General features: G+C 38.6%; 2 protein-coding genes across 4 annotated transcripts; one reads left to right on the plus strand and one right to left on the minus strand.

Annotated features, from left to right (window-relative positions):
- Window positions 1–1,428: 1,428 nt before the first annotated feature.
- On the plus strand, window positions 1,429–12,898 carry LOC122841143 (GRAM domain-containing protein 2B-like). 2 transcript variants are annotated; one of them, XM_044134211.1, is made up of 13 exons: window positions 1,429–1,715; window positions 3,426–3,563; window positions 3,698–3,755; window positions 5,919–5,991; window positions 6,237–6,340; window positions 7,766–7,855; window positions 8,382–8,453; window positions 8,548–8,604; window positions 8,695–8,773; window positions 8,857–8,913; window positions 9,013–9,112; window positions 10,231–10,341; window positions 10,866–12,898. In XM_044134211.1, the coding sequence occupies exons 1-13, from the start codon at window positions 1,678–1,680 to the stop codon at window positions 10,879–10,881; spliced, it is 993 nt and encodes a 330-aa protein (XP_043990146.1). In that variant the 5' UTR covers window positions 1,429–1,677; the 3' UTR covers window positions 10,882–12,898. The 2 variants fall into 2 exon arrangements, with proteins under 2 accessions (XP_043990146.1, XP_043990145.1); XM_044134210.1 differs by having other exon boundaries at window positions 1,471–1,603.
- On the minus strand, window positions 12,733–26,079 carry abhd17aa (abhydrolase domain containing 17A, depalmitoylase a). 2 transcript variants are annotated; one of them, XM_044134208.1, is made up of 7 exons: window positions 25,841–26,021; window positions 25,204–25,293; window positions 23,170–23,232; window positions 19,766–20,270; window positions 19,410–19,604; window positions 18,017–18,196; window positions 12,733–16,693 (listed from the first exon to the last, which is right to left on the minus strand). In XM_044134208.1, exons 4-7 carry the CDS (start codon window positions 20,254–20,256, stop codon window positions 16,468–16,470), a joined length of 1,092 nt encoding a protein of 363 aa, XP_043990143.1. In that variant the 5' UTR covers window positions 20,257–20,270; window positions 23,170–23,232; window positions 25,204–25,293; window positions 25,841–26,021; the 3' UTR covers window positions 12,733–16,467. The 2 variants fall into 2 exon arrangements, with proteins under 2 accessions (XP_043990143.1, XP_043990144.1); XM_044134209.1 differs by lacking the exon at window positions 23,170–23,232 and having other exon boundaries at window positions 25,841–26,079.
- Window positions 26,080–26,339: the final 260 nt, after the last annotated feature.

The raw sequence follows: 26,339 nt of genomic DNA on the forward strand, positions 1-26,339 counted from the left end.
CAGAAGGTTTCAACGTTGTTCTTCTTGAAAAAAAAAACAAGGAAAGAAATAGAAGAACAAGAAATTCCATGTTGAGATAAAGTAAATGAGTAAAGGAGGCATTGGGTCGCAGTGTTGTATTATGGGCAGTTAAAGTCTTAAGGTTGAAAAAACATCGCTGACTGATTATATCATATAAAAACCCTTTCTTTGGTTTTGCCATCACACATTCTTTTTGTTCTTTTAACTCTGAATCTAAGCAATTTCTAAATCGCTTTGTTCAGAAGAATCAGAGAATCTGCCAGGTGACCCCTGGCATACCGGCTGTGTCTGCAGTGGACGCCATCATATGGAGCGTCTGTGTTTCTCTGCCATCAAATCTCTGACATTTATTTAAACGGCAGCGACGCATTCTTCATCATGCTGCACTTCCTCTCTAAAAGACAGGCTCTTTGGGTTTGCACTTTCTTTTGTTGCACTTTCTTTTCATCAACAGCAACAGTTTATGTGAGTCACAGCGACAAACAACATGAGGTTCATCTAAAAAAAAAAACCCCACTAGCATCAGCTCAGATTAACCTGCAGCATCTATGCCCTGTTTGAGGAGTCTTGTGATTTGAAGTGAACTGAGGTTCAGACTACAGCTCTTCTGGAAAACAATAACCTCAGCTGGTCAACCATTAAGTCTGAAGAAGCTAATCAATTACCGTTTCATCAGGAAGGCTCAGACGTTTTCGCTAGTCTTTGTCGTATTTATATCTTTGTCAGTATATGTAGTAAAAGTATCCTTAGCTCTGTAGCCTTTTCACATTCTGTCATGTTAGAACCGGGGATGTTCAAAGCTTGAGACTCAAAACCAAAAAAATAAAAATAAAAATAAAGAAAGAAAAAAATAGTAAACCTAAACAATTATAAACCTAGTCAAATATGAAGAACATGCAGATATCCACAACTCAGGTGGGTCAATGTGTTTATTAGAGTTGTTCGCTTCATGTGGAAACATGAAATAGTGGCAAAACAAATCCATTGCTGACAGAAAAACTAATGAAGATGTCATTCCCTGTCACTCAATCAGCTCGATTGAGTGAAAGTGCAATAATTTATTTCTAAAATAAAACACAACTGGAAACTGGAAACACACACACACACACACACAAAAATACAGTACAAATTCCTCACATATCTGATTATTAAAAAAAAATTCTAGTTTTTTTATAAAGGCAGCTTTGATTATCTGACTGACGAACGTGAAACTTTTCGTGTAAGCGTTTGAGAAAACTGCTAAGTCAGGGACTATCTTTGGAAGAGGGACGTTGATCACTCTGATCCCAATCTGCGCAGGCCGAACAGGTTAAAAGCCTCGTGCGTGACTTGTCGTGGGAAGGCGATCTCCACATACCATCTCTGAATGTGCGTGTGTAACAGGCCACGCCCACCGTCACAGGTTTTACCTCCGCAGGCGTCCTCTGATTGGCTCATTTGAAACGGCGCTTCCTCCCCACTTGTATCCCTTGAACAAGTGGGCAGTCTCTCTTTCTGTATCACCTGCTTATTTCCAAGCGACGTCCAGGAAAAAGAAAACAATGGACCACCAGCCGCTGAGAGCTAATGAGTCTGCGCTGAAGTGAGAACATCATCGCGTTGTCGTGTTATTGGTGACTGTTTACTTGTGTGGAAGTTGGGAAATCTGCTTTTGTCATGACTCAGAAAAGCAGGAAACTCTCAGTGGGCAGTTCGTGAGTATTTCTCGCTCTCTCTCTCTTTTTTATTTTTAAAAATAAATTAAATGTGAACTGTACTTGTTATATTGCTGCCAGGCTTTCGCGAGGCTTCTCTTTTATAATGATGAATTGGTCCTTGGTGGTGGCTGATATGTGACCAGACTCTGCGTTGCTTGGTTTTCAAAGTGAAACCAGCCTCCAGGGATCCCTGTTGCCCAGCGACAGCAGAATGACTAGCAATAACTCAGAGATGCGGCGCCGCAGAAGCACGCATACTTCTCGGACTTTATCGCATTTTGTCACATTACCACTTCAAGCTTCAATCTATTTACAGGGATTTTATGGGATGTATAGGCCAACTCAAAGTTCTGTGAAGGTGGAAGATAAAAAGATGCAGGGTTTATTCAGTCGTTTGTTTACTTATAAAAATCTAAAAAGCTCCCTCTGCAGAACAGGTGACATTCTTTGCACTTCTACCGGCTTTTGGAGACTGACATCTTCGCTCATTCTTCTTTGCAAAGTAGCTCGGATTGGAGGAGCTACTTTGGATTGAGCATTGCATTTTAAACCTACTGACTTAGGTCTGGACTTTGATTAGGCCACCCTAGCATATGACTACGTTTTCCCATTCCAAGCCATTTTGCTGTGGCTCTTTTTGGGTTGTGGTTCTGCTGGAAGGTGGACCTCTGCTCAGCTTGATGCTGCAAGCACATTTATTTCATAGTTTGCAGTTTTCACTTGACATTTGCTTGTAGGCCAAAAAGTGGTTGAAATTATTTTTTTTCTTTGCTCATAGCTTCACTGAGTACATGGCTAATAGTTGACAGAAAATCTCACTTTAAGCCGTGAAACTCTGCAGCTCCTCCACAGTTGCAACAGTATGATAAAGCACACTCCAATTTGTAACAGCATGAGCAGCACATGTTCTAACTTGGGATATTGGTTCGTAAACTAATTATGCTTTAAATTCTCCACAACTCCCACATCTTCACAGTGCAGGCTGTTCATTGATTTGCTGAAACAAACCTGTGAGGGATTCACAGAACAGCTGAAGTTAAATTATAAACAGATGAACTCTATTTACTAGGTATTATATATGGATATGAGAGGAAAGCGGAGTACAAGTCACACATTTCACTATCATTATTATTATTTAAACAGTATGTACTCTATTACTTCGTGTCCACAGATATTCCCTCCTTTGTGTTGGTCTGTCACATAAAATCCCAATATAATAATTGGAATTATAAGTGGTGAAATATTAAGAAAAAGAAAATCAAAGGGTGTAAGAAGCTTTGCTCAGGGCTGTAAATTCGCTGTTCTGGCACTTCAAACACCGGCTTTGAAGAGCGGCGTTACCGACAGGCGCATTATACTGGATTCATAAAAATGAACAACTCTCCTTGTGCCTGCTTGCTGTTCATCCATGCCTCCTGTAGAGCCGAACACGACTCTTTGTTGATGCTTTACACGCTGTTTGTGTAAAACAAGTCAAACTCCTGTTTCTGTCTCTGAGACAGAACGATGCAGCTGAAAGGTTTAATGAAATGATGTTTGCTGTCAGCACACTGGAGCCGCTCTGATCCGCGCTGATGCCTCTAAAAATGCTGCGTGTTCCCATCAGCGATTTAATTTCTTTACCGTGTTTCGCATCGATCTGAGCCGTGCGAGGCTCATTTAAAAAGCCCGGGTCGTCCCTTTTGACATTTTTTTCTCCTGGATTAGAGTCGTGGACGAGCGCTCCCCTCTTTTTACGAGAAGAGGCATCGGGAAGAAGTGCAGCCGGAGCCAGAGCCTGAATTTGGGGACTGTCAAACAGCAGCATGGCAGGCAGCTAAATCAAAGCTTGAGGATGGGCAACAGGTACTGTGCATAACGCACCCAATACCACACAGACATCTGGAGAAAGTTCCGGTTGAGAGAAAACATCACGCTTATTCTGAGATTGTGCCGTGATACCGTCCATCCGAATGAAACGTAACCATTTGTGACTTCAGGGACCAGATCACAGCAGGAGATTATCTTAGCAGATCGGACGGGCTCACCATCACTCACGTAAGTCAGATTCATACTTTCTTATCGTCTCAGTGTGTTGTTCCCTTTTTCTTTGCATGTGAAGCAAATATGTAAACTGACAGCATCCCTTTTTTAAAGCCATAAAGAGTTATTACCCAGATATGTAGCTTGAATTGAGATTTACACTTTGTCATATCTGTGAAAGCTCGTATTGACAAGAAATGGGAAAACATTTCAAATGTTAAGATTTTCCGTCACACGTTAGGCCTAGTTATTTTATGTTTTGTCTCAATGCAACTTTTATCTTCCAACGTTTTCTGTTGGGGTTTTATTTGACAGAGCAACACAAAGTGCATCATAATATTTTAAGGCATTACCGTAAAATATCTCGTCAGTCTGAAACCTGAACAGGAAAATCTTTTATTAATCAGGGCGGAACATAATTGCGTGCGACGTAGAAAGGAATCAGATATTATAATCAGATAATGTTCTATATTTAAAAAAATACATTCATTTTTCAAATTACAATATTGACAAAATTGAAGTAATATTTTGGATTATAGGAAATATTATAATATTGAAATTTTTAAATGTATAAATTTATCCTGATGCCTCTTGACATTCCCTTAAAGATGACTGAACTTGAAGTAGGTGATTTTGAAGTTTGCAAAAAAAAACAAAAACAAATGAAATACAACAAATGCTAAACTGATATATGACGTTATAATATAACTGCAAGAACTATTTATGAAAAAGGCTCAGTTATTTAAACCAAAAACAAATTCTCACATTTTATTGCCATCACCAAAAGACCCTGTATGTGAGTTTAACTTTAGGCAGAATGCATTTTGCAAATTTGATTGACTTTCTTTCTGGTTGCTCATGCATTCATCCCATTTTAAATGTCTTCATGTTTTGTTTAGTTGTTTTTTTTGCACAGATTTGTTGTGTTGGTGAGTCTTGTAGACGCCACTGAGTAGCAAACGATCGTTTTCCCTCCATTTCCCTTTTTTGCACTAACTGATGCTTGCAGGTGGCAGTAGCTCTGAAAAAGCAGACGCTTCAGTAGTCTGCCGATCTGGAAAATTCTGACATTAATTGAGCATCGACAATGACTTTAATTAGACCGTCTTTGCTGCTCGCTGGTATAGGAGACAATGTGAAATAAGGTGAACTCCATTTTCTGAAAAATACTTTAGAAGCGGGACATTTTGAAGACTTGCTTTCACGGCATGACATCCCAGAAATGCTCATCGGTACCATAGAATCTCCAAAGAAACAAAAAGTGCGCAGGAACATTTGATATTAGATACACCTGCTACAAAACACCTGTGTCAATTGAATAAATGACCTCAATCGGATGCCATCACGTGGTGCAGAGGTTTGTTAGTTACTCAGTAACTAACAGAAGGGAACTAATGTTAGTCATCATTATTTGTTCATTCTGAAGTCAAATATTAGACCAGGTGTTTAACATTTATAAAATTATCTAACGGTTTCAAAAGCTTTACCTGAATTAAAAAGAAAATATTAACCTCATTCACAAAAGTTGAACTAAATTGAATAGTTCTAAAGTTTCTATTTTTTTAAAAAGAATAAATAAAATGAATAGTTGAATTGAATTTGGATCTTAAATTTCACATTTTCATACATGGCATTGATGTCAAAGTATAAGAAGTAAATAATGGCACAGGTGGAAAAAAGGCACTATATTGACCCAGTGTTTTATATCACGCTTAATCTAACAGGAATAAAAATGGACGTGTCCTCCCCTATTTATGTAATTTTAGGAATATGTTACGTATTTTAGACGAGCCCCGCTTTAGTTTAACCTAACTGATTTTCTCCGTCTGCAGCAGGCTGCTACATTTGTCGCTGCATGAAAACAATAAAAGAAAATTACTTTTATTATCTACTAATGCCAGGTAATTCCTCAGGTGTTGGCAGTGATCTCACTTCTCAAGTTTAAAAGACCAAAATAAATGCCTTTCTTCCCAGAAAGATTGTACTAAAAAAGGTTTCGCTCTGCACAATCCTGCGACTTGCCCAGGATTGGGCAATGTCACTGCTGCTCCCGAGCAAGTATTTGTTACTTCCGATCCAAGTCCAACATAAAAGCCCACTTTGTGTCTAGAGGAAAACATTTTCGGTTAAACTGCTCGGCATCCACACATCTGAACAGTTGTTTGTGTTCCTCCGCAGAGCTACATAAAGTACAATAAAACCTTCCACAAACTGTTTCAAGAGATCCCCGCGGAGGAGAGGCTGACACACAGTGAGTGTTCTCGCAATCAAAAGTCTGTTTGGCTCATTTACGGCGATTGATTATGGAAATGACTTCACATCCTGACTTTTGTTCCAATTATCTCCGCTGTCTTACTTTTCCAATCGCTGGGCCTCCGAATGGGTTCGATTGCCAAATGCTCCGCAGAGCCGCAAGCGCCTCGCGGGGATAAATGATTCAGCAGATGTGCTCATGTTTCCCCGCTGACCTTCTTTTATGCACTTTTGTTGTTGCAGCGTTTACCTGTTCCTTGCAGAGGGAGGTCCTGTATCACGGAAAACTCTTTGTTTCGGAGAACAGCGTGTGCTTCTACTCATCTGTGCTGCTGAAAGAGACCAAGGTAAATTGACTTTGGTGCATTTTTGACGTGAAACATGGAACGTCAGAGAAAAGTCAAAAATGTCACTAAAAAAAACCTAATAAGTTTCACGTACAAACCCGGTCAGCAAATTAGAATCTTATTGAAAATTCCATTTATTTCATTAGATATGTTCACTGAGTGAAACACATTAATTACATAGATTAATTACACACAGACTGAGGTTGTCAAGCTCCTGTTTCTGCCAACTTTGATGGTTTTCCACTAGCAGCAAATGCAAACATAATGTTTATGATTAGAATATTACATCAGACCACTAAAAAAAAAAACATGTGTAGTACAGATGGACGTAACTGAAACTATGTTTAATACCTTCATATAATTTGCTATTTTCAAAAGGTACGTTTAATCTGACAAATGAGATTCACGGGGAAGAAAATTCTAATTTAATGAACATAAAATTATGTTCTCATTTACTGGAAGTAGAGCCTTTCAGATTTTTAAGGAAGTCTCCAACTTCAGCTTTATTCGTCCACAGAATTCACTTTCGTCTTCTGTAGTCGGACATCCCAGCATAAAAGTTCAGGTTTTTTTTTTCTGTTTTCATCATGTGGAGGTGACGCCTGTGATGTGTGAAATTGTGCATGCACTGCTCTGCTGTTTGGAGTTTTTGTGTTAAATGAAATTTGTTGTATAAATAAAATTGGGGGAAAATATGCAGCAGTTTTTCCCCAATTTTACAAAGGTTTTAAAGTAGCCTAGTTAAAGTGGGAATCAAAACTAATTGATGCTTCAATTTAAAACGAATGACATGCCTGGAAAAAGAAGAGAAGATGATTCCTCCGGAGCGACTAAAACAATTGGTGACTGTTGTCAAATATTTGACACAACCATGAGATGCAGCCAGTTACTAGCTTTTGGGCTCAGTCAGCGTTTCACTTTTTTCACAGGTTGGTTTGGATAGTTGTTTTTTTTTTTAAGAATCATCATTTGATAACCAGACATCATCATGTGTTTACTCAGCTCATCGTTGTCTCATATTAATATTTATTGAAAAACAGATATTAGCAGTCAAATCCTGTTTGTAACTTTTTCACCATCTTCGGTGGGTATAAATCCTGATTAGCTGGAAACGAAAGCTAACAGGTAGAGGAGCTAAGACCAAAGTGAGCTGCTAATTTCCTAAAGCAACAACAAACCAAGAAAAAAAAAAACAGCTCTACTTCAGGGTATTAAAGGCCATTTTGCGAACCTTTTAAACCTCACTTCCATCCTTCCAACAAATCACTGTGTGAGGAAATTTCAGGGCTTTTTCCAAGAGAATCCAAACGACAAAAACCTTTTCTATTTTATCCGAAGGTGTTTCGGTTTGCTGGATAAATATATAGGTGCACGACTCGAATGTAACACAGCGTCCAGAACTGACCTGCTCTTTTCTTTTTACAGGTGGTGATTGCTATTTCCAGTGTGAAGGAGATAAAGAGACATAACCCAACCCTGTCTGTGCTGTCTGTGCTAACATCCAGCGGAGAGAAGGTCAGGCTCCGCTCACACTTTTTAGATCGGCACAGTGTTTGGTATTCCATGCAGATCACTTCGGGGCCTGCAGAGGAAAAAAACAAAAAACAAAGTAAAGCCATCTGAGCAAAAGCAGCATCGTTATTATGAAGCTCAAACGATTAGATTTGAAACCGATACAGTTGTGATTATTGGTTCTTCAATGCCTTTTATAATTAGCGATGAAAGCCGCTCAGTATGTTCAACAGAACAGCTATGAGATGTTTTGTGCAGTTTGAGCTTGAGATGTTAGGAGGTGAGACACGTTTCCTCCAGTTCATACCGAATGTCAGGAATTGGAATTTATGGCCTGACTCTGTTATCTCCCTCAGTTTTGGCTCCAGCTAATAAAAAAAATCTATGAAAATCAAACATTGAAAGAGTAGTGGGGAAGAAGGGAAGGTAGAAATGAACCCTATTTCTGCAGAGCAAACCCTTCATCATGCTTTGGCCCAGATTTAACCCTTTCTCTTGTCCCCCTCCCCCTCCTCTGTCTCTCTTTCAGTATTTGTTTGCATCAGTGAGGAACTATAATGTCTGTTGCAAACTCCTCCAAAGCCTCTGCTGTCAGCCTCAGGTAAACAAGATGTTCTCCCATTTGGTGAGCAAAAACAAACTTCAGATTTTTAACACAGGTTTTTTTGTTGCTGTTTTTTTAATGGTTACATTAGGAGAGCAGCCCAAGCAGCAGCCCTTACCTGTCCTCTGCAGAGTTTGAGCATGATGCGGTGAGTCTGCGTCTCAGGAGACTTTTAGGCAGCAAGAATCCAGAAGCAAATGAGAATGATTCCCAGCATCCACCTATCCTTCGTCTACAGGCCTCCAGCTTTTCCAGTTTAGAGGACAGTTTCGAGAGCGTTGTTCTCAGCGACAGCATTTCTCTGATCGACGGTGGAGGTAAGGATGCCGATCTGAACTGCAGTGGGAAGCATCTCAACATCGCTGCAGCACATAACAACGCATTTGTGTCTCCTCCGCAGCTGACGGCACATGCAAGTCCGCAGAGGGAGGCGGTTTTACAAATGAAAATGACCGAGGTGACAAAACCAGAGTAATCACTCTTTACTCATTAATGCGTTGACATTTTTATTGATGCTTTTGTTTTTTTTAATTTATTTATTTTTTGTTGTTGTTAGCTGGGTCTTGGATTTGGAGGTTCCTTGAGAAAGTTACGCTTTTATTGTTCTTCAGAGAAGTTCTGAGTCTAAGAGTTGTCTTCCACATCTTCCTGATCCTGTGAGTAACACTGCACAAGTCTGCTAAAGCTTAGCCAAATTTTCTTGGTTTGTTTAAAAGTGATTGGTCTCCTGGCTCCTTTCCTGGTCGTCTCATTCTGTTCAGTTCAGTCCATGTTCAACTGCTTTGCTGCGCTAAAATAAAGCCCAGATCCTTTCTAGCTGAGCGCAAATAAAGTGATTGAAAATCTTCAACTCATGGGTTAATTATGTCACAATTTGTTTAGTCAGCAGGTAATTTAAGTACTGCAGCCATTTGCATGTAATGAATTAGCTGAAATACTCATTTCATTCACAAACTTCAGTGTAGGATTTTATGTTGGACACGAAGTAACAGGAAACAATTGGGAAGTTAGTCATTCAAACTAAGTGATGTTTGAAGGTGATGCTAAATTGTACTTAAGGTGATCCAGAGTAATGGTGGCAGAACAGATATTTATGCAAGACTTAGATTTATATAAAAAATTGAAAACCATGTGTCCATTCCTGCTATTTCAGTCTTGCACTGCTTTGTTTTGATCTATAACCTAAAGGCCTAATAAAATACAACATTTCAGATCAAAGGGTATAAATACTTTTCTGCTTCCATCAGCTAAAAGTTCTTTGCTAACTACTGCACATTTGCAGTGTGCGTCATGGGGGCGGGAGGGGGAATCAGACATTTGGCCTTTTAACTAAAGAAGTTCAGTTCTTCCGTAAGAACAAACTTTAGATACTTTAATCACAGAGGACAGTAATGTTCCGTGAGGCTCCATAATGTGGGCGGCTCAATATTTGCGTTCTAGCAGAAAACAACCTTTTGCTATATGCTGGACAACGTTTTGAGCTTAGAAATGTTAAAACATACCCACCCGTGCTGGCATGTCGACTTACTGAAGTGAAGAAAGCTATGACACCATTGTGATGGTGCTGATAATAATACCACATGATTTTTTTTACTTATGCGCCACAAAGATAGATGTAACTGATATCTTATTGTTAGTAAAATCAGCACTCTATGACCTCCCACCTTTAACCCTGAGAGTGAAAGCACTACTTGGGTTTGTGGCCTGTAGAATGCGAGGCTTGCATTCATGTAATGCCTTCTTTTTTTCAATTATTTGTTTGTTTTTCTTGCAGAATGTTGCTGCTGCTCTTGTTGTCCGGCTACATCGGGCTGAGGATCACCGCTCTGGAAGAGCAGCTGAGCTCTCTAGGAGCCCTGACCGATCTGTCTCCGCTCTACGCAGAGTGAGTAAAGTCGCACAAAGACACACATGGTGGAAGTCGGTTGGGGAGTGTGTGTGTGGGAGAAAAGCGAGACTCCTCAAACCGGTTTTCAAACAATTAGCTGCTGCTGATCGCAGTAAGATAGAGGAGAAGTGGCCGTACTTGTTCTTGGCAGGAGTCAAAAGGAGAGAAAAGTGATTCCATTCCAGAGAGTTACACTTGGATGTACTGTCTGTATTTTTATGGTGAAACAATAGGGAGGAATTCAAAGCATGTTTAAATCTAAACAGTGAATCTTGTCTCAGAACATCCACTTTTGTTTGTAAACTTAAGCATTTAGATATGTTTGCCAGAGTTTGATTTTAAGTCAGATTTTAGTAGTAAAATGTTACTTGATTAAATAAAATCAAACAATTTAAAAAGCTACAATGTAAACAACATCCATTAGATTGCTTGTAAGTGTTTTGATTAAGCTAAATATTAATTTCACTCCTCCTCTCTCATCAGCTCATTTTTCTTCCTTTGTCTTTTTTTCTCCCCACCAGGTACCAGAAAACATAAACACCTGTAACAAAGACATCTTGACAATAACACATACTGACTTTAATAATGTATATTTAAACGAAGCATGTATAATATAACTTTTTTTTTTTCCAGTATTGCACACAAATACTTTTCACAACAGAAATCAAACTTGATGTTCTACATCAAAGTTGATGTTCTACATACAGCTAATCTTAAAGGTACTTCTGGGTTCTATAAAACCCAGACGTACATGTGTTGGCTTTCTGTTTCAGTGTACCAAAGGTTTCTAAAAGTTACCTCCACAAATTTCTTTCGTACAATTGCTAAAATCAACTTCGTACTTCTGCCAACCCAATCCTTGAAATGTGTGGAATATACCAGAGTTCTGATAAGTGTGATCTTGGTTTCATTAAGACCCAAAGTGTTTAAAGGTGCATTATTCACAACAGACAATATAATGGTTAATTTCCTTTTATTTAACTGACAGACATAGCACAGTTTTGACAGGTGTAACTTAGTGCTGCCCTTCCCCCACTTGTTGCTGTACTGTGGCAAAAGATGGTGCTTTTATCAAGGTGTGCAGTTCTTAAAAATGCAGTTTAGATAATAGCTAATCTCATTGGAGATTAGTTATTACTTATCCAGTGAGATTAGTAATAATTAATCTCATTGGACTACTTCACAGGTCTTTGCTTAAATCTATTTATCAAAAAATAATGTTATGCATATATTACAACTCTAGAACTGTTATTTTAGTGGCTATGTTTGTTCCACCAAATAGATCATATTTCACTTTTATGTTTGGTGTTTGTTCTTCTGTAAAGTGAATACTATAAAACTATATTAGTTTTACTCAAGTCGGAGGTGTGTGTAGGAATCGCATGCATGTGAGCGTCAGAAGCTAACAAAGAAGCTGGAGACAACTAGCGTACCTTGGCAGTGATTGTTTTTTTTGTTTGTTTGTTTTAATTATGTTGCTTGGTTCAGCTATTTTTGAAAATCGAAGAACAGACTCAGTCTAACTCGGCCGGAATATAAACTCCCTAGGTCTTTATTTTTAAGCCCCACACACAATGGTGGTGTTCTTTTATTGCACCTTTCGAATTGATGTACTTCAGCCTGTTAATGACAGCAACTGGCCACCAGAGGGCAGTAAGCCACTACAGATTTATTAAACCAGAGTAGCAATGGCGTCCCGATTTTGCTTGAGCTACCTTACGTTTACCCCAAAAAACAATTAATACGTAGAAACCAAAACCACCTTAAGATTCTTCAAAAACTAATATAAAAAGGGTCAAATTTTCTATTTTGATTCACTGTTGGCAAATTGTTTTTCACAATTGAAGAATTTTCTGGCACCAATTGTTTGTAAAATGTGCTCTGACAGTATGAATTTAATACATAATTTAAAGCTGATTTCTTTTACCTGAAACTTATCGTTTTTACAAGAATCCCTAACATTTTCATTCATCACTTCCAACATGGCAGAAGTCTTAAATGCACAAATATTTGCCTGCCTTTGTAACTGCATAGTGGAATATATGTAAATTTATGGACTGTACGTAATAAAAAAAAATCACCCAATTTCATGTTTTTGTACGTAAGTGATTTTATTTTGTCGTCCATAAAAAGGTCAAGATTCAGTCCCATGAATTCATTTCATTACATCATATTTTCAGTTTAAAAAAAAGCAACATAAAATTACAAATTATAATACAAAGAAAAGAACAGGTAAGTACAGTAACCATATAAACAGTCTACTAATAGGTTCTACATCCCTCCCACCCCAACATCAGACCCTGTCAATCTCTAGCACACACACAAAAAAAACCCATTACATCAGTTAGTATCAGCATTAAAAAAAAATTCAGATAAACGTCCTCTTTCTTTTTCTTTTTTGGAGTTTTAATGTTTCAACGCCAAGAATTCACCTTTATCCTCACATTGACAACACAAGATTATGTTCCATCCCATCATTTGCTCAGCAAAACACAACAGACATGCATACAGTTTATACTGCTTATCTCCCCGCCCTCCCTCTCACCCACCCCAATCAATGAACATTCAAGGCCAAAGGATACAAAATATCAACCATAGTGGTGTATCGCTAAACGGTAAGTTTCCAACCCAGATTCTCCAAACCAGTGAGGTCTCCCTGGTTTCCCCATCCCGGTAGAAAACTGAGGACAAATTTTACTTCCAGAAAGAGAGAGAGATTCTTTTACTCGCTCTCAAATTCTTCTTCTGACTCAGTTTCTGAGTTTGAGAATGTAACAGATTTCCATTATTCAAATATCACATACGCAAAGCACAGGATGAGAATGGAAGAAGAAAAGAGAAATATCCCTGTTCGAGAAGACAGGAGGTGAGTGGTGGTTCAGAAAACGTCTTCTGCTGCTTCCCGAGACCCACTTGCACTCCCAAAATGGAGCAATCAGGTCAGTGCCGGTTAATAAATGTTCCCTTTGATACAATGCGGCCACAATCACTGAAGTTGATGGATCTCCTGTGCAGCAAACACCTTGTACTACAGCAGGTCTGCACACAGGACCTGTTAGTACTTCTTCTTTACCCAGGAAAACCTGTATCCATGATCCTTTCTCCTTTAGAACACAGTCAATGATAATGAAAAGACACAGACGTACATTTTATACCCTTGTTACACTTTGGATGCTTTATACAATAGTGCTGAACGTAAGACCTGCTTTTTCATGCTTGATCAGATATATATATATATAAATGTGTAAATACATATAGTGTGTGTGTTTGTGTATGCATGTGGATGTGCAAAGGTGTGTGCGCGTACGTGTGGTGGAACCTGCACCACACCAACAGTGACGAGGCTCAAGTATGGCTTGTGTCAGACATTGCGGTGTGCTGCCAGCCACAAGAAGAGCTTCTGTACATTTAGGGCCAGAGATGGAAACAAAAACAGGAAGGTACAGGAAACTATATGGAATATGGAAACTATATTCCCTTCTGGCACCTGATCTGAATCACAATATTAGTCCCGACATCACGAAGTATGATTATGAAACAAACAACTCAGGAAAAATTACATCAAAGCTAAACTTCGCCTTGCGAATGTGCTGCTGCGGCGGGTAGAAACGGATGAATGCTAGACAGCAAAATTCAGGTTACGCACGACATCGGAATAAAAATGGATGCAATTCATGTTGGTTTGTTGGAGCAGACAGCAGCTGTTGGAGTCAGCTTTCATCAAAGCATCAAGCTCCAAAGGCCTCAACTTTAGCCCCGCTTCGGACTGAAGGCTAAAACATTTAGTATGTTGTTTCAATTCTCAAAGCCGAAGACACAGGCGTCCCGCTCAAGGGGCAGCAGATCAGCAAAGCTTAGAAAAGGAAATAAAGAAAAAAACAATGGCTCTCTCCAAAAATTAAAACGTTTACAGTGCCATTCAGGCGTTTACATGACGACCATAATGCATGATTTTCTCATTTATTTAAGACTTTTAATTATGAATCTGAACCATTTTCCCAAGGTGGAAGGATTACACAACACAACTTCACTTTTTCAAATCACAAAATACATTAGTTGCTCAAATATGTCCTTATACTTTGGATAAATGTCGTAGCCAGTTCTGGCTAAACATTCTGACTGAATATTTGCAAAACTTTAAATTTAATTAGTTTGTCTGCTCCAAGCCGTGAGCTGCGGATGAAAGGATATTCACTGGGGTGGGGAAGCTGCTGAAACACCAGTATCGAAGTCCAGTGAACCGAGTTTAATATCAGCGAGGACTGAGAGGCAGCAGAGCAAGAAAGAACTGCTCCAAAACCTGAAATCTGCAGTTGGCCACAAAGTCAAGCCAAAGGTTTTATGGAGAAACGATTTATGGTTGGAGGAGACAACGAGAAGATACAAGTATGTCGGTGAGGCTTTCAAACACAAAACTATTTAACCAACAAAGGCTGGTGGCAGCATCATGCTGAGAGGTCAATTCTGCCGGCAGCAGTACAGGAACAATAAAAAAAAATTAAAGACTGCCTCCAAATTACTCAACTCAAACCAACAGACACATGTCTGAGTTTTCAACAGGAATGATGATCCCAAAAAATAAATAGAAACTGGTTTTTAAGTTGATTAAGCATCAAGCTTTTGGAATATGTTGGAACTAAGCCTCAGTGAAAAACTACTGGACTATCTTTAAAAGCTGGATCCATGTTCAGATGTTCAGGCAGGATTCTGTCACAAACATGCTAAGAGTTTCCTGAACCTTGTGTGGCTATGAGACATATATCCAAACATCGGTAAGGATGTATTTAAAGTTTGTGTCGATTAAAGAAAATCCTAAATAAATGCAAATCTATACCCCAAGTTTTTGTTGGTTTTTTTTTAAGAAAAAAAAAAGTGACAAAGTTGCATTTTGTTCCATTCCACCCAATAAACATTAAATAACTCACACATCATTATAACATTAGTTGCCATAAACCTTTTAAACACAACAACCACTCTGCTGCGTCACCTCATTGCGGTCTAATGAGGTGCTATGTTCTCTACCGCTTCTTGTTCAGAAGCAGCCACTTCCTGGAGTGTCTGCAAACGTCTCTTTAAATTTTTCGGCGCGCCCTCTCTGGGTTTACATGACGAAATGACAGAGCAGACTTGCACTTAAAAACCGGGGGAAATACTTTTTTTTTTCTGAATGGGAAATCTAATGTATTCCCTGATTCTTGTTTCTGCTACTTAGTGGAAAGTTTAGGACTGGAAAAGACATAGAAGTTGGCCTTTTGAGAATTAATAATGAGGGAAAGTATGAGACACTCTGCAGCCATGCAAGCTGTGAAAAGATTTCAGGCTACACAAGAGGACTGGAGACAGATCACCCCAAACCACATATTAAGTAGGTTAGTGTTAGCTGGAGAAAAACTTGGGAATGCCCTGGCAGTCAGATTGATGTCCGTTAAAAAGGTAAACAAGTAGTGGAGAGGGGGGAGGATACATGCTTGATCAGTATTTGTCCACTGGAAAAGAGAACTAGTCAAATTGTGGAGGTATTCTTCATTATACACAAATCACATGATTAAAAAACAAAAAAGAATCATCAATATTGATGTCCTCATTAGCCTTCCACTACTCTAGGTTTCCAAGTCATCAGGATGTCCTTCATTTCTACACACATTCACTCACGCATACTAATGTGTGCACACAGATCCAGAGAAGTTTGAACACACACACACACACACACACACAATCACAGCATACTCACCAACACCACTTCAGAATTACATCTGTGTGCCTTTGTGGACAAAAATCTTTCACTTATCAATTGAATTAAGTCGACGTGTTTTGAAGCTGCAATTCCAGGTCGTCCTACGACACTGCAGCTCTGAAATGACTTGATCTGTTCTGTAGTGTTTCACCAACACTGTACAAATGTATAAAGCTAATGACGTTTAAAAAAACTTTGTCACCTTTAAGAACAGGAAACACATCGTAGGTCGTGTTTGTGTTGAACCTGTAGGTGTGCTGCTTTAAAGACACACAGATGTGACCAAAATCATTCACGCGTTCATTGCAAACATGCTTCCACACACACACACACTCACCCACACACACACACAGTGTCATAGATACAAACACGTAGAGGCTGCTTGTTTCTCAGGCGTGCTGCGCAGCCAGGTCCTGGTTGATGAAACGCCGTAGCCTCTCCAAGTACTGACTGTAAAGCTCGATGTCGTTGTGGCCGGCCCCCTCAACCCACAGGGGCTCCACGGCCTTGGGACAGCGCTCGAACAGGGCGAGGCCGTGGGAGAAGTCGATCACCTCGTCTTCTGTACCGTGAATGATGAGCACTGGAGATGGGATCTTTGAAACCTTCTCGATGCTGGAAGAGATTTATGCATTACTGCTCTAAGGTGCCGTGCACAATTCAGCCACGTTTTAATGCAAGATCGGTAATTTTACACATGCAGTGCGTCTCGAGTACATCGGATTACGTCTGTAAGAACTTCGTGGATTATTCTCCAGTCAAAAAAAGAATAAAAATCATCGAGAAATGGTCCTACAATCTATGCCAGGGTAAAAATATAGGTAAAGGAAAAATAATTAAACAGATCCAGTCAATGTTCATTTTCTAAAGACATCTACTCAAATACAACCTTGTTTCCAAAAGACTGTTTTGGAGCCTCAATGGGAAAAACTAATCTATCTTCTACATTTAATTAAAAACTAACAATTCTAACCTTGGGACGTTACATCATCTCTAACTACAGTCACCACATGCTTAAATTAATATACATTTAACAGTTTTTCTTAGAGAACTTGCACAAAATAAAAAAAATGTGTAGCTTTTTTGAGTTTGATGGAACACAATCGTTTCATTAGAAGTCATTACTAAATTCCTAAAATATGAAAAAGCAAACCATTTCCTTTAGTTTTTATTTCATATTTTTGAAAGTAAGGGGGGAAAAAAAGAATAAACCGAAAGCTGATTTCAATCCGACAAATCAAAAATAGCTAACTTTGAGTCTTCCTCCTTCAGTAAAAGCATCAACACCAAAGAGTGTTGTTTCAGACTGCTGCCTCGTTTTCACTGAGCAGTACGACACGAGTCGATGTTAGTAGAACCTTTACTAGCAATAAGCATAAAGAAAAAGTTCTGCTTACTTTCTGACTGACTGGTCCATGCTGTGAGAATAATGTACTTTTTTTTTCCCCTCCAGGGGGTCTTTTTGTGGGCTCCAGTGTCCCTTATATGACAGTAGACTGACAGGAAAGGGAGAGAGAGAGGGGGGAAGACATGCGGCAAACGTCGCCGGGTCCGGGAATCGAACCCGCGACGGCCGCGTCGAGGACTCAAGGCCTCCAAACGTGGGTCGCGCTATCCCCTACGCCACCACAGTACGCCTGAGAATGCTGTACTTTAAATGCTTTTTGCTTCACTACTAAGAAATGTAAAATTACTTTTTGACAAAAAAAAAAAGAATTTTTTTTTTTTCTTAACCAAAAAAAATTATAATTTAACAGTTTCTATCTGGACTAGAACAATTAGTTTACTTTGACAACAGGATGCCAAAGATGCCGTTAAGCCTGCAGGGAATCTTCTCAACTGGATATAGATTTTAGCTACTGCGTTGCTTTTTGAAATTTTATTCATGAGTTGCTTTTTCTGGAAATTTCATATTTATGCCGGAGGTGAGGAACTTACTTGGGGAACGCATCAAAGCAGTAAGTTTTCTTTGTGTCAGGGAAGGCCACCCTCATGCCGGAGGTGAGAGGAGAATGAAGGACCACCGCAGCGCATTCGAACCTTGATGCTAAATCTACTGTGGGCACTGTGCCAATGCTCTGTCCATACAGGATGATATTTTCAGGGCTGATGCCATACCTGTAAAACAAGCCAATAAATTACAGAATAAAACAGAAATTTTAACACAATTTAAACACATTACAACCAACAATGTGTGTGATGAGTGTGTGAAAGTGCTTCACATAATAAATTGCCACGAGTGATAAACGCAACAAACTATTCCTCCCATCAGTTAATTGTGATATTACCTTTTAATGTCTTGATTTGAACTGAGATTTTAAAGGGAAAAATATTACCACACTTAATTACACTTTGCAATTTGACCTTTACAGCTGTATGTCATGTTAAATTTACACGTTTTTTTGTTTTTTTTTTAAATAAAAAGAATTGTTGAGTCATACATTTGGATATTCAATTTTGAAACTGGGATAAGGTGCCAAGTGCTTTATAATATTGTTTTTGTTTAATACAGCAGTTAGAAATGCACAGATTGAGCTTTTCAAGCCAATATTGATTTCTAATTTTTTTTAGGCCTGAGCTGCCCACAACTCTGATTTTATTTAATTTTTTTCCAAAATATATGACACAGAATAGAGTCATCTGGAATGTAAATGTAAATGAACATCAGCAGATGTTCCTTTTGTATCAGCAAACGGGATTCAGGAAAATCTAGTACAAATAGAATAAGCTGTGAACTTAACCCCATTTCAATTTTTCATTCTTTTTTTTTCTTTGCTTTTAAATTTTATCTACAGACCTCACAAAATAAATTTGTTTACTCAATATTCACAATTCAGACAGAACTGTGACGTCACTGCATCGGTTCTGTTTTATATTTGTACCTTTTAGTAGTTTTACTTGTGTACCAGCGTATTGAGACTGTAAGGAACCCTGTGTGAATAAATTTCACATAAGAATTACATTTTTTTTTTCATAACTTCTTTACAAGAGAAAGTGTCTGTATTTATTATTCCATACATGTATGTAGTTATTGCTGTTCAAATAACAGCAGTGATGGGCTTAGTATTTAAATATTGCAGCCTGCACTGACAGTTAATTGGATCTAAATTACTAATCTTATTCGGGTCTTAAGAAATTACTCATAATTATACATAGCCAAAACTATACTCATATTGCACAACAAAACTATAAACATCTTATAATAAAGAGTTACTGCACCTGGTAACTGGTTACCAACTGTTAAAAAATAAAATCTAATCAAATAAAAACGAGCCAATAGGGGTTAAAATTTTATCCACCAGCTAAATTAAAACAAATCTGGCCTCCTTACCGAGAGCGCAGGGCGTGCCACGCAGCATCGATGTCTGCATAAAGGTTCTTCTCAGATGGCTTGCCGGTACTAACACCATAGCCTGAGTAGTCGTAGGAGAATATGTTGCAGTTGATGCGGGTGCCTAAGCCGATGTAGAAGCTGCTCATCTGACCCAGGTCTACTGCGTTGCCATGTGAGAACAACACTGTGAACCTGAGCGACAGACAGGGAAGAGAAGAATGTAAGGAAGTGAAGCGCTAAGACAGGAAACTCAAACCAGAAATTTGGTGTATAATTTGGTGATGGCTTGCTAACAAGTTTATAAAACGTACATCTGAGCGACGTCAGTCTCACAGCGGTGATTCATGTCTCACCTGGCATTGGGAGCACAGCGTATGTACATGCACCCAACCCTGTTCCCTCGGCTAGATCTGGTCAGGAATACGTCGGTCACATCCAGTTCTCTCTGTGAATACTGGAACTCGGCTCTTTCTGTGAGGTGCAACTTCCACCTGCCTTCGGGCCCACTGATACTGCTGCTGGTGGTGGCAGCACCGCCACTACTACTGCCGCCTCCTCCTCCTCCTCCTCCACCGCCACTACCACCGCCACCTCCTCCGCCGCCTCCTCTGTCTGATCCACTGGCATTACCCAGCCGCGAACGCAGTCCCGGCGCTCCGAGTGACGGGGGAGCAGCTCCGGAGTTGGCGGCAGACACGGTTGTTGCTCCAGATCCAGGATCTGGGTCGGGGAGCAAAGCATAAGTGGGCTCTGGAGGGAGAAACGCCAGTTTGGCTGCAATGCGGCTGGGACAGGGGGGGCAGCAAAAGAGGCAGCATAGCTCTCGTATGGACAGGCCGTTCATCTTCTGGCACAAATCTGAAGAGCAGAGACAGTGAATTAGCAAAAACATTAAAACTTATGAAAAACAAAATTATTTAAAACTCGTTCACACGTTTTTTTTTGGACTGACATTTGAAATTTTCTTCTTGACACTTGTATAACACTTACCATTGTTTGTATAAGAAGCTGAATAAGCAGTTGCTTTAGTATTCACATAAAACTGAGTTTCATTTGCATAGCAATGAATGCAACTCCAGGGCAGGCAGTGAATGACCTTACATGGAGAAGTTTATAAAAAATTTATCCAAGGAATGACCCCAGAGGAACTCCACTGAGCAATATTGGGACTTAGCATTACCTATACGGACACGCTCTATGAATCAGTTCATTTAAAATAAGCGAAGGGAAAAAAAAGATGGTTAGAACACTGAAGAGAGAAAAGAGCAGGAAAAGCCACAAGAAAAGACAACAATAAATAGATGGCTACTCGCGTTACTCGAAGTGCAACAAAAGCTCACCACTGAATGCCAATTAATTCTAACGTGACAGATGTGGAAAAAACATCTTCGTATATTTGTATCTGGGAAGGAGCGTGGAGATAGAAAACATGGAAGTACTTTTATAGAGAGATGGTCATTTTGCAAGAAAAAAAAATAGTGCAATAAAAGAACTGTAGGGCTAATGTTATGCTCAAAGTATAATAAAACTGCTTATTTTTCCTCCAGATCAAGAATCCAGTTGACAAATTATAAGTAAATTATTTGTTTAATTGGCACCTTTCAAAAAGCTGATAAATCTAATTGATTAAGTTGCAAAGAGAGTTGTTTGCTTAAAAAAAAAAAAAAGAAACACATTTACAAAATATGTTGTTTGAAAAAATTAATTTAACACAGTAGGAAGATATCGGTCACTCAGAATATGTGGTGACAAATATCTGAAGCATAAAACAGCAACATTGTAAACATAGTTTTGATGTTTAAGGCGAGAAAGACAAACCTAAAAATACAAAAACGAATTTAGCAAATGATTTCAAACACATCTTATCTTTTTTACATTCATTTTTAATAATGCACCCAAAGAAATATTATTCTGGATAATCTGATCATCTCAGTCCAGCAAAGTATTGATCTGAGAAAGCAATAATCAGTATGACATGTGTCATGATGTTTTTAGTCTGGTATAGAGGCGTATAAAGATATACAGCTAAGTTAAACAAAAGAGCAGCACTATTATTCTTGACAGGATTTTGGACTCTTACAAACGCATTAACACGATTTAACAGCTTCTGAAAACGTGTGCTCTGCAGAAAAGTGAGACTACAGCAAAAGAAAAGCAATCTAAACTAATGTAGATCACTTTAGATGTTGCAACAATGATTGACAATTTTGGATTTGCTCTGAAGTCTAAACCCCGGCTCTGCTAACGCCTTTAGCGACAGGACTTTCTAAAATCCCTGTTCACATTCAGACTCGTGGTACACGACATTATAAACCAGCCAGGTCTGGAGGGTCCTAAGGATACTAGAAAGGTAATGTAATGAAAAATTTCTTATGGGAATAAATATATGGGTTTATCATGATAACAGTAAATTCCAATTAATAGTCTGCCAAATAAGTTGAATTTATGTTTTTTTGCACATGCTCGACAAAACACAGGAGTTTATAAAAGGCAATGCCTCACGATTATTTTCACTGATCTGATTCTTTATAGTTGTATCAAGTATGCACACCAGTGTGTACAGATACACTGGTGCTTCCAATAACACATCTGTAGAGAAATTTGGCATGTTGTCATCTGACCCACTGGAAAAGCAGCCGACCTCAATGACACATTTATTACCGAGTATGAAATATTAGTAATAACCACGGGGACACATGATGTCACAAGATATTGGACAAGAGGGAGGAGAGAGGGAGATGGAGGCTTTTTATTAGACTTTATTGATTTAACACATGATCCCTGTCAACATTGAGAAGTCAAAATGCTTTTCTCACACCTTCTCAGGCTCACACTTTTCCCATTTGGTGACAGAACTGTTTTATTATGCTCATTATCTAATGTTTGCTTAGCAATACTTTATGAATTACAGACTATAACACATTAATCACTGCAAATGGAGAAAAAGACAAATGAACTAAATTTAGTCTAATGAGGATAAAATAAATTCTAGATGCAAATATTTGTGAATGAAAGAAAATTTTTTTAAACATCAGTTGTCTTAATTACTTGTTCTGTTTTCCTAAATAGTGACCGTCCTGTGGAGGTTACAAAGCCACACAAGTAATGAATTTCTATAAGACAAAATTAACTATTTGGGTTCATTTGAGTCAGCCATTATGAAGCCCAAGAGGAGAAAGAGATGTAGCATCACTTTAGACTTCAATCTTAACTACTTGGCTCTTTTGCATGTTTGTCTTAAAGACAAAATAAAATACATGGATTTATTTGAGTTTAACTAGCTATAATAAGGCCTGACATGAAGAAGGGGATAAACATAGTGGTGCTGGTGGGATGGTCTGGACTGCTTTGCTGCTTCAAGACCTGGGCGGCTGACCTTATTTACACCTATGAATTCTTCTCTCCAGAAAACAACAGTTGTCTCTATTATTTGACGGTCAGGCAATAATTTATGACCCCCAGCTCAAGCACAACTGGGGTTTGCAGCAGGACAATGGCCTGAAACGCATCAGAGTGGACCAAAACTCCTTGTCAATGTCTGTGGCCAAACTAATGACGTTCCAAGATACGGATCCAAGTTATTTAAAAGGCCAGCATTTACCCGCTGCATCGGACCGGAACAGAGCAGAGGGGATTTCAATGTTTTTGGTCCAATAGGAGCGACAGATGGATAGCGAGATGCGCAATGCTGACCAAGCACTTTTCCGCATAAACAAACACGCCCACAAAATTCTGACCAATCACACAATAATTTCACCTGCAGAGGGCGGCGATGCGTTCGTCAGGGGAGTTGTGACAAGAAGGGGTGGACGACAGGAGGCTGAGAACAAAATTATGAGATTTTCATCAAGAAGCTGCGACAACGAAGGCTGATTCTGACCCCATGCTACCCAACCATGCTGGGCCTTTTAGTGACGGAATTTGCCAACGCAAAGTCTCTGTCTGGTACTTTAATAAAATAAATGCCATGTGTGTACTTAAACTAATGAGCCCTACAGTTTAATGAAAACATTTTGGATTACATGCCTTATGTTATTATTGTAACAGTGCCCTCCTTAATTCACTCACCATTGGTGTGTCTTTCAAAGGAGTTGACGTTTTTTTGTTAGGATCAAATATCGTCGACTATCAGAAGTTTCTACAGGACAGCCTTTTGTTGGTAAAGATATAACTGCCTTAACGCAAAGCTGCAGTCTTTCAACGGACTTCCAATTTGCTCCCGCTAAAGGTTTTTTATGCAAAGCAGTTTGTTTTAGTGTTAACGCTTCCTTACTTACTGTCTGTTTAGATACACTTGTAGGTAGATCAGCTTGTAGCATATTTATATTTAGCATTTCAAAGTTGTTTTACTCCTTAATGCTTTGTTTTAGATTATGTCAATTTTAATAAAGGCAAAGATTTATTTCTTTTCACCAGTACAAGAACAAAACACTTCAAAAGTTTCTCAGAAGAAAACAATCACCCAAATTTGATATTTTAAGATAAATATTAAAGATTAGGCTGGAGAAGAGTCTGAAGTTTAATCTCACAAAAGTAATTAGATTTTTAGAAGTAGCAATGTATTAGAACAGCACAATGTCTTTAAGGTTTTACAAAGGTAACACCTAAATCACATAGTATTGGGTCATATTAATTGTTTTGAAACAAAACAAGTAAGCATTGTCAAAATGTTAACATTTTACATTTTTTACTAAGTCCTGCAGACCCATCCTGCAAATGTGATGCAATTTAGAAACACCACATTTTCATTCTCAATATAGAGCAGCAACAAAAATATAACTGACATCAATGTTCCAGTGTTGTAAATTGAGAAAAAAACTGTGTTCTAAGCTATAAGATTACACAAAAAAAGAACTAAAGAAAAATAAGTTAGAGAGGAATTGATCCAACACCAGAGTGTGGGCGGCAGTGATTTAAGAGGCACATGTTGCCTGCCAAGAAATTAGCACACCAAGATAAATAAAATGTCCAAACCAAAAAATTCTCCATGTTTGCTCAGATATGCAACCATATTCACTTATATGCTTTTTGTACTTTTAAGAATCCTTACATATAATTTGCCATCAATTTTGTCATCCCAGTTATTAACATAGCAAGGGGTTTGTTGTTGAATTTTTGGTCTGAAAATTCCATGCTATATTTTTCTGAAAAATGGTAGATTTTTTTTTTTAATGAACCCAATAGTCTTTAAAGCAGAGGTAACAAAGTCCAGTACCAATCCAGCAATTTTTAGATGTATCCCTTCTGCAGCACACCTGAATCCAAATAACTGCTGGTTAACAGATCTCTGCAGAACTAAATGAATCCTGGTGAGGGATCTCAGGCATGCTAGAACAGAGATTCATCTAAAAGTGACAGAATGATAGCTCTCGATGACTGAACTTGAGCACACCTGCTCTAAGAGTCAACATTTCCTAAATAAATCAGTCCACCACTGAAGCATGCGCTAAAGTGGCCTGTGCAAGGTCAAACTTTCATCTTCCTTTTGAGTATTTATTTATAATTTATTTATAAAAATAAAAGAAGGCATTTTATGTTGAGAAAAATATTTTCTGTTGCTGATTTTAATAAGTCTGAACGTTTTACATATTTCAGTGTCCTCAGGGAGACATAAATTACTCAAGAATTTTAACTTTTAAAACAACCTTAACCTTTCAACCTACACACAAGATCATATTATTGATAAAATACTTTTTAAAAAAATATTTGTCCAGATTAAATGACTTGTTTTTCCATACCATCCTTTTGAAAAGGTTACCAACATACCTACTTCGATAAATGGCACACATACCTATATTTATAAATCCTTTTTTGTTGAAGTTAACTGGAAAAAAAGCTCTGCACCAACGTCTTGCAGTCTCTTCGGTGAGCCAGTCAGATCCTAGTGAAAGTAAAATGATTTGTTAAAATTGAACAGTGTACTAAATTCGAACAAACAATCAGACAACCTACACCTTCTTGTATTCCCGTCTAATTTTATAGTAAACTATATGTTTAAAAACCCTTAAAATCACAGACCACACAGGTTAATTTATTTTAAGGACTCGATATAACAAGGATTACTTCTACGAATACTCCTATGAAAGCAAATTGTTGGTCTCTATGAACAATAGGCAATAAATTGCATGACATCGGATGCTTTTGACAAGGGTAAAGAGGGATAATACTCAGCACTATCTCAGCAAAAACACACTCACTGGCATGCTAATGAAAACTGCTTTAAACATTATATAAAGCGTTGAATTTAGTCCGTAATATTAGGATATACAGGCGAGGAGAAAGCCAACACGATAGAAGTCAAACTGATCACCAGAACCTCTGTATTTAGCAGCCAAATCCATCCATCACTACCGCTAGCAGGTTGCTCAGCTAGCGGCGGCTGCTGCTGCTAGCTCGTTAGCTTGGCCGTCTAAAAGCGACCTACTTACCGATTCACAGCAGGACGATAGGCGGGATGGAGAGGTCCTATATGTAGTCAGAAGCAGCGTAGGACTACGAAAATCCTTCTTGTGTCTTGACATGGATGGACTTACTCAAGTGTACCAACCAGTTGTCGGTGGCAAGCTAGCTGAAATTCATGGCTACCAGATTTTTTTTTTTTTTTTTTTTTTTTTTTTTACTACTGCCCGACTTCATCCGGAAGTGACGTACGAGCGTCAAATCTTCATTTAACCAGGCAACAAAGCTACATATTAAAACTAAACTAAAATAGGAATATATTGTAAATATTTTTTCATATATATTGTTTACAAAGAAGAAGAGGAAACAACAGATGTGTTCTTTTTTTCTTTCTCTCTGGTGCAGTTTAGCGCTGTTTACCCTTTATAGACAAATATCATTCCAAAGTAATACAAACCGGGCACTGTGGCTTAAACATTTCATTACTTACTAAAAGATGCACACTGGAGATGACGCTTCCCATATTGT

The sequence above is a fragment of the Gambusia affinis genome, linkage group LG12 (assembly GCF_019740435.1).
Source record: "Gambusia affinis linkage group LG12, SWU_Gaff_1.0, whole genome shotgun sequence".
NCBI classification, from domain to species: domain Eukaryota; kingdom Metazoa; phylum Chordata; class Actinopteri; order Cyprinodontiformes; family Poeciliidae; genus Gambusia; species Gambusia affinis.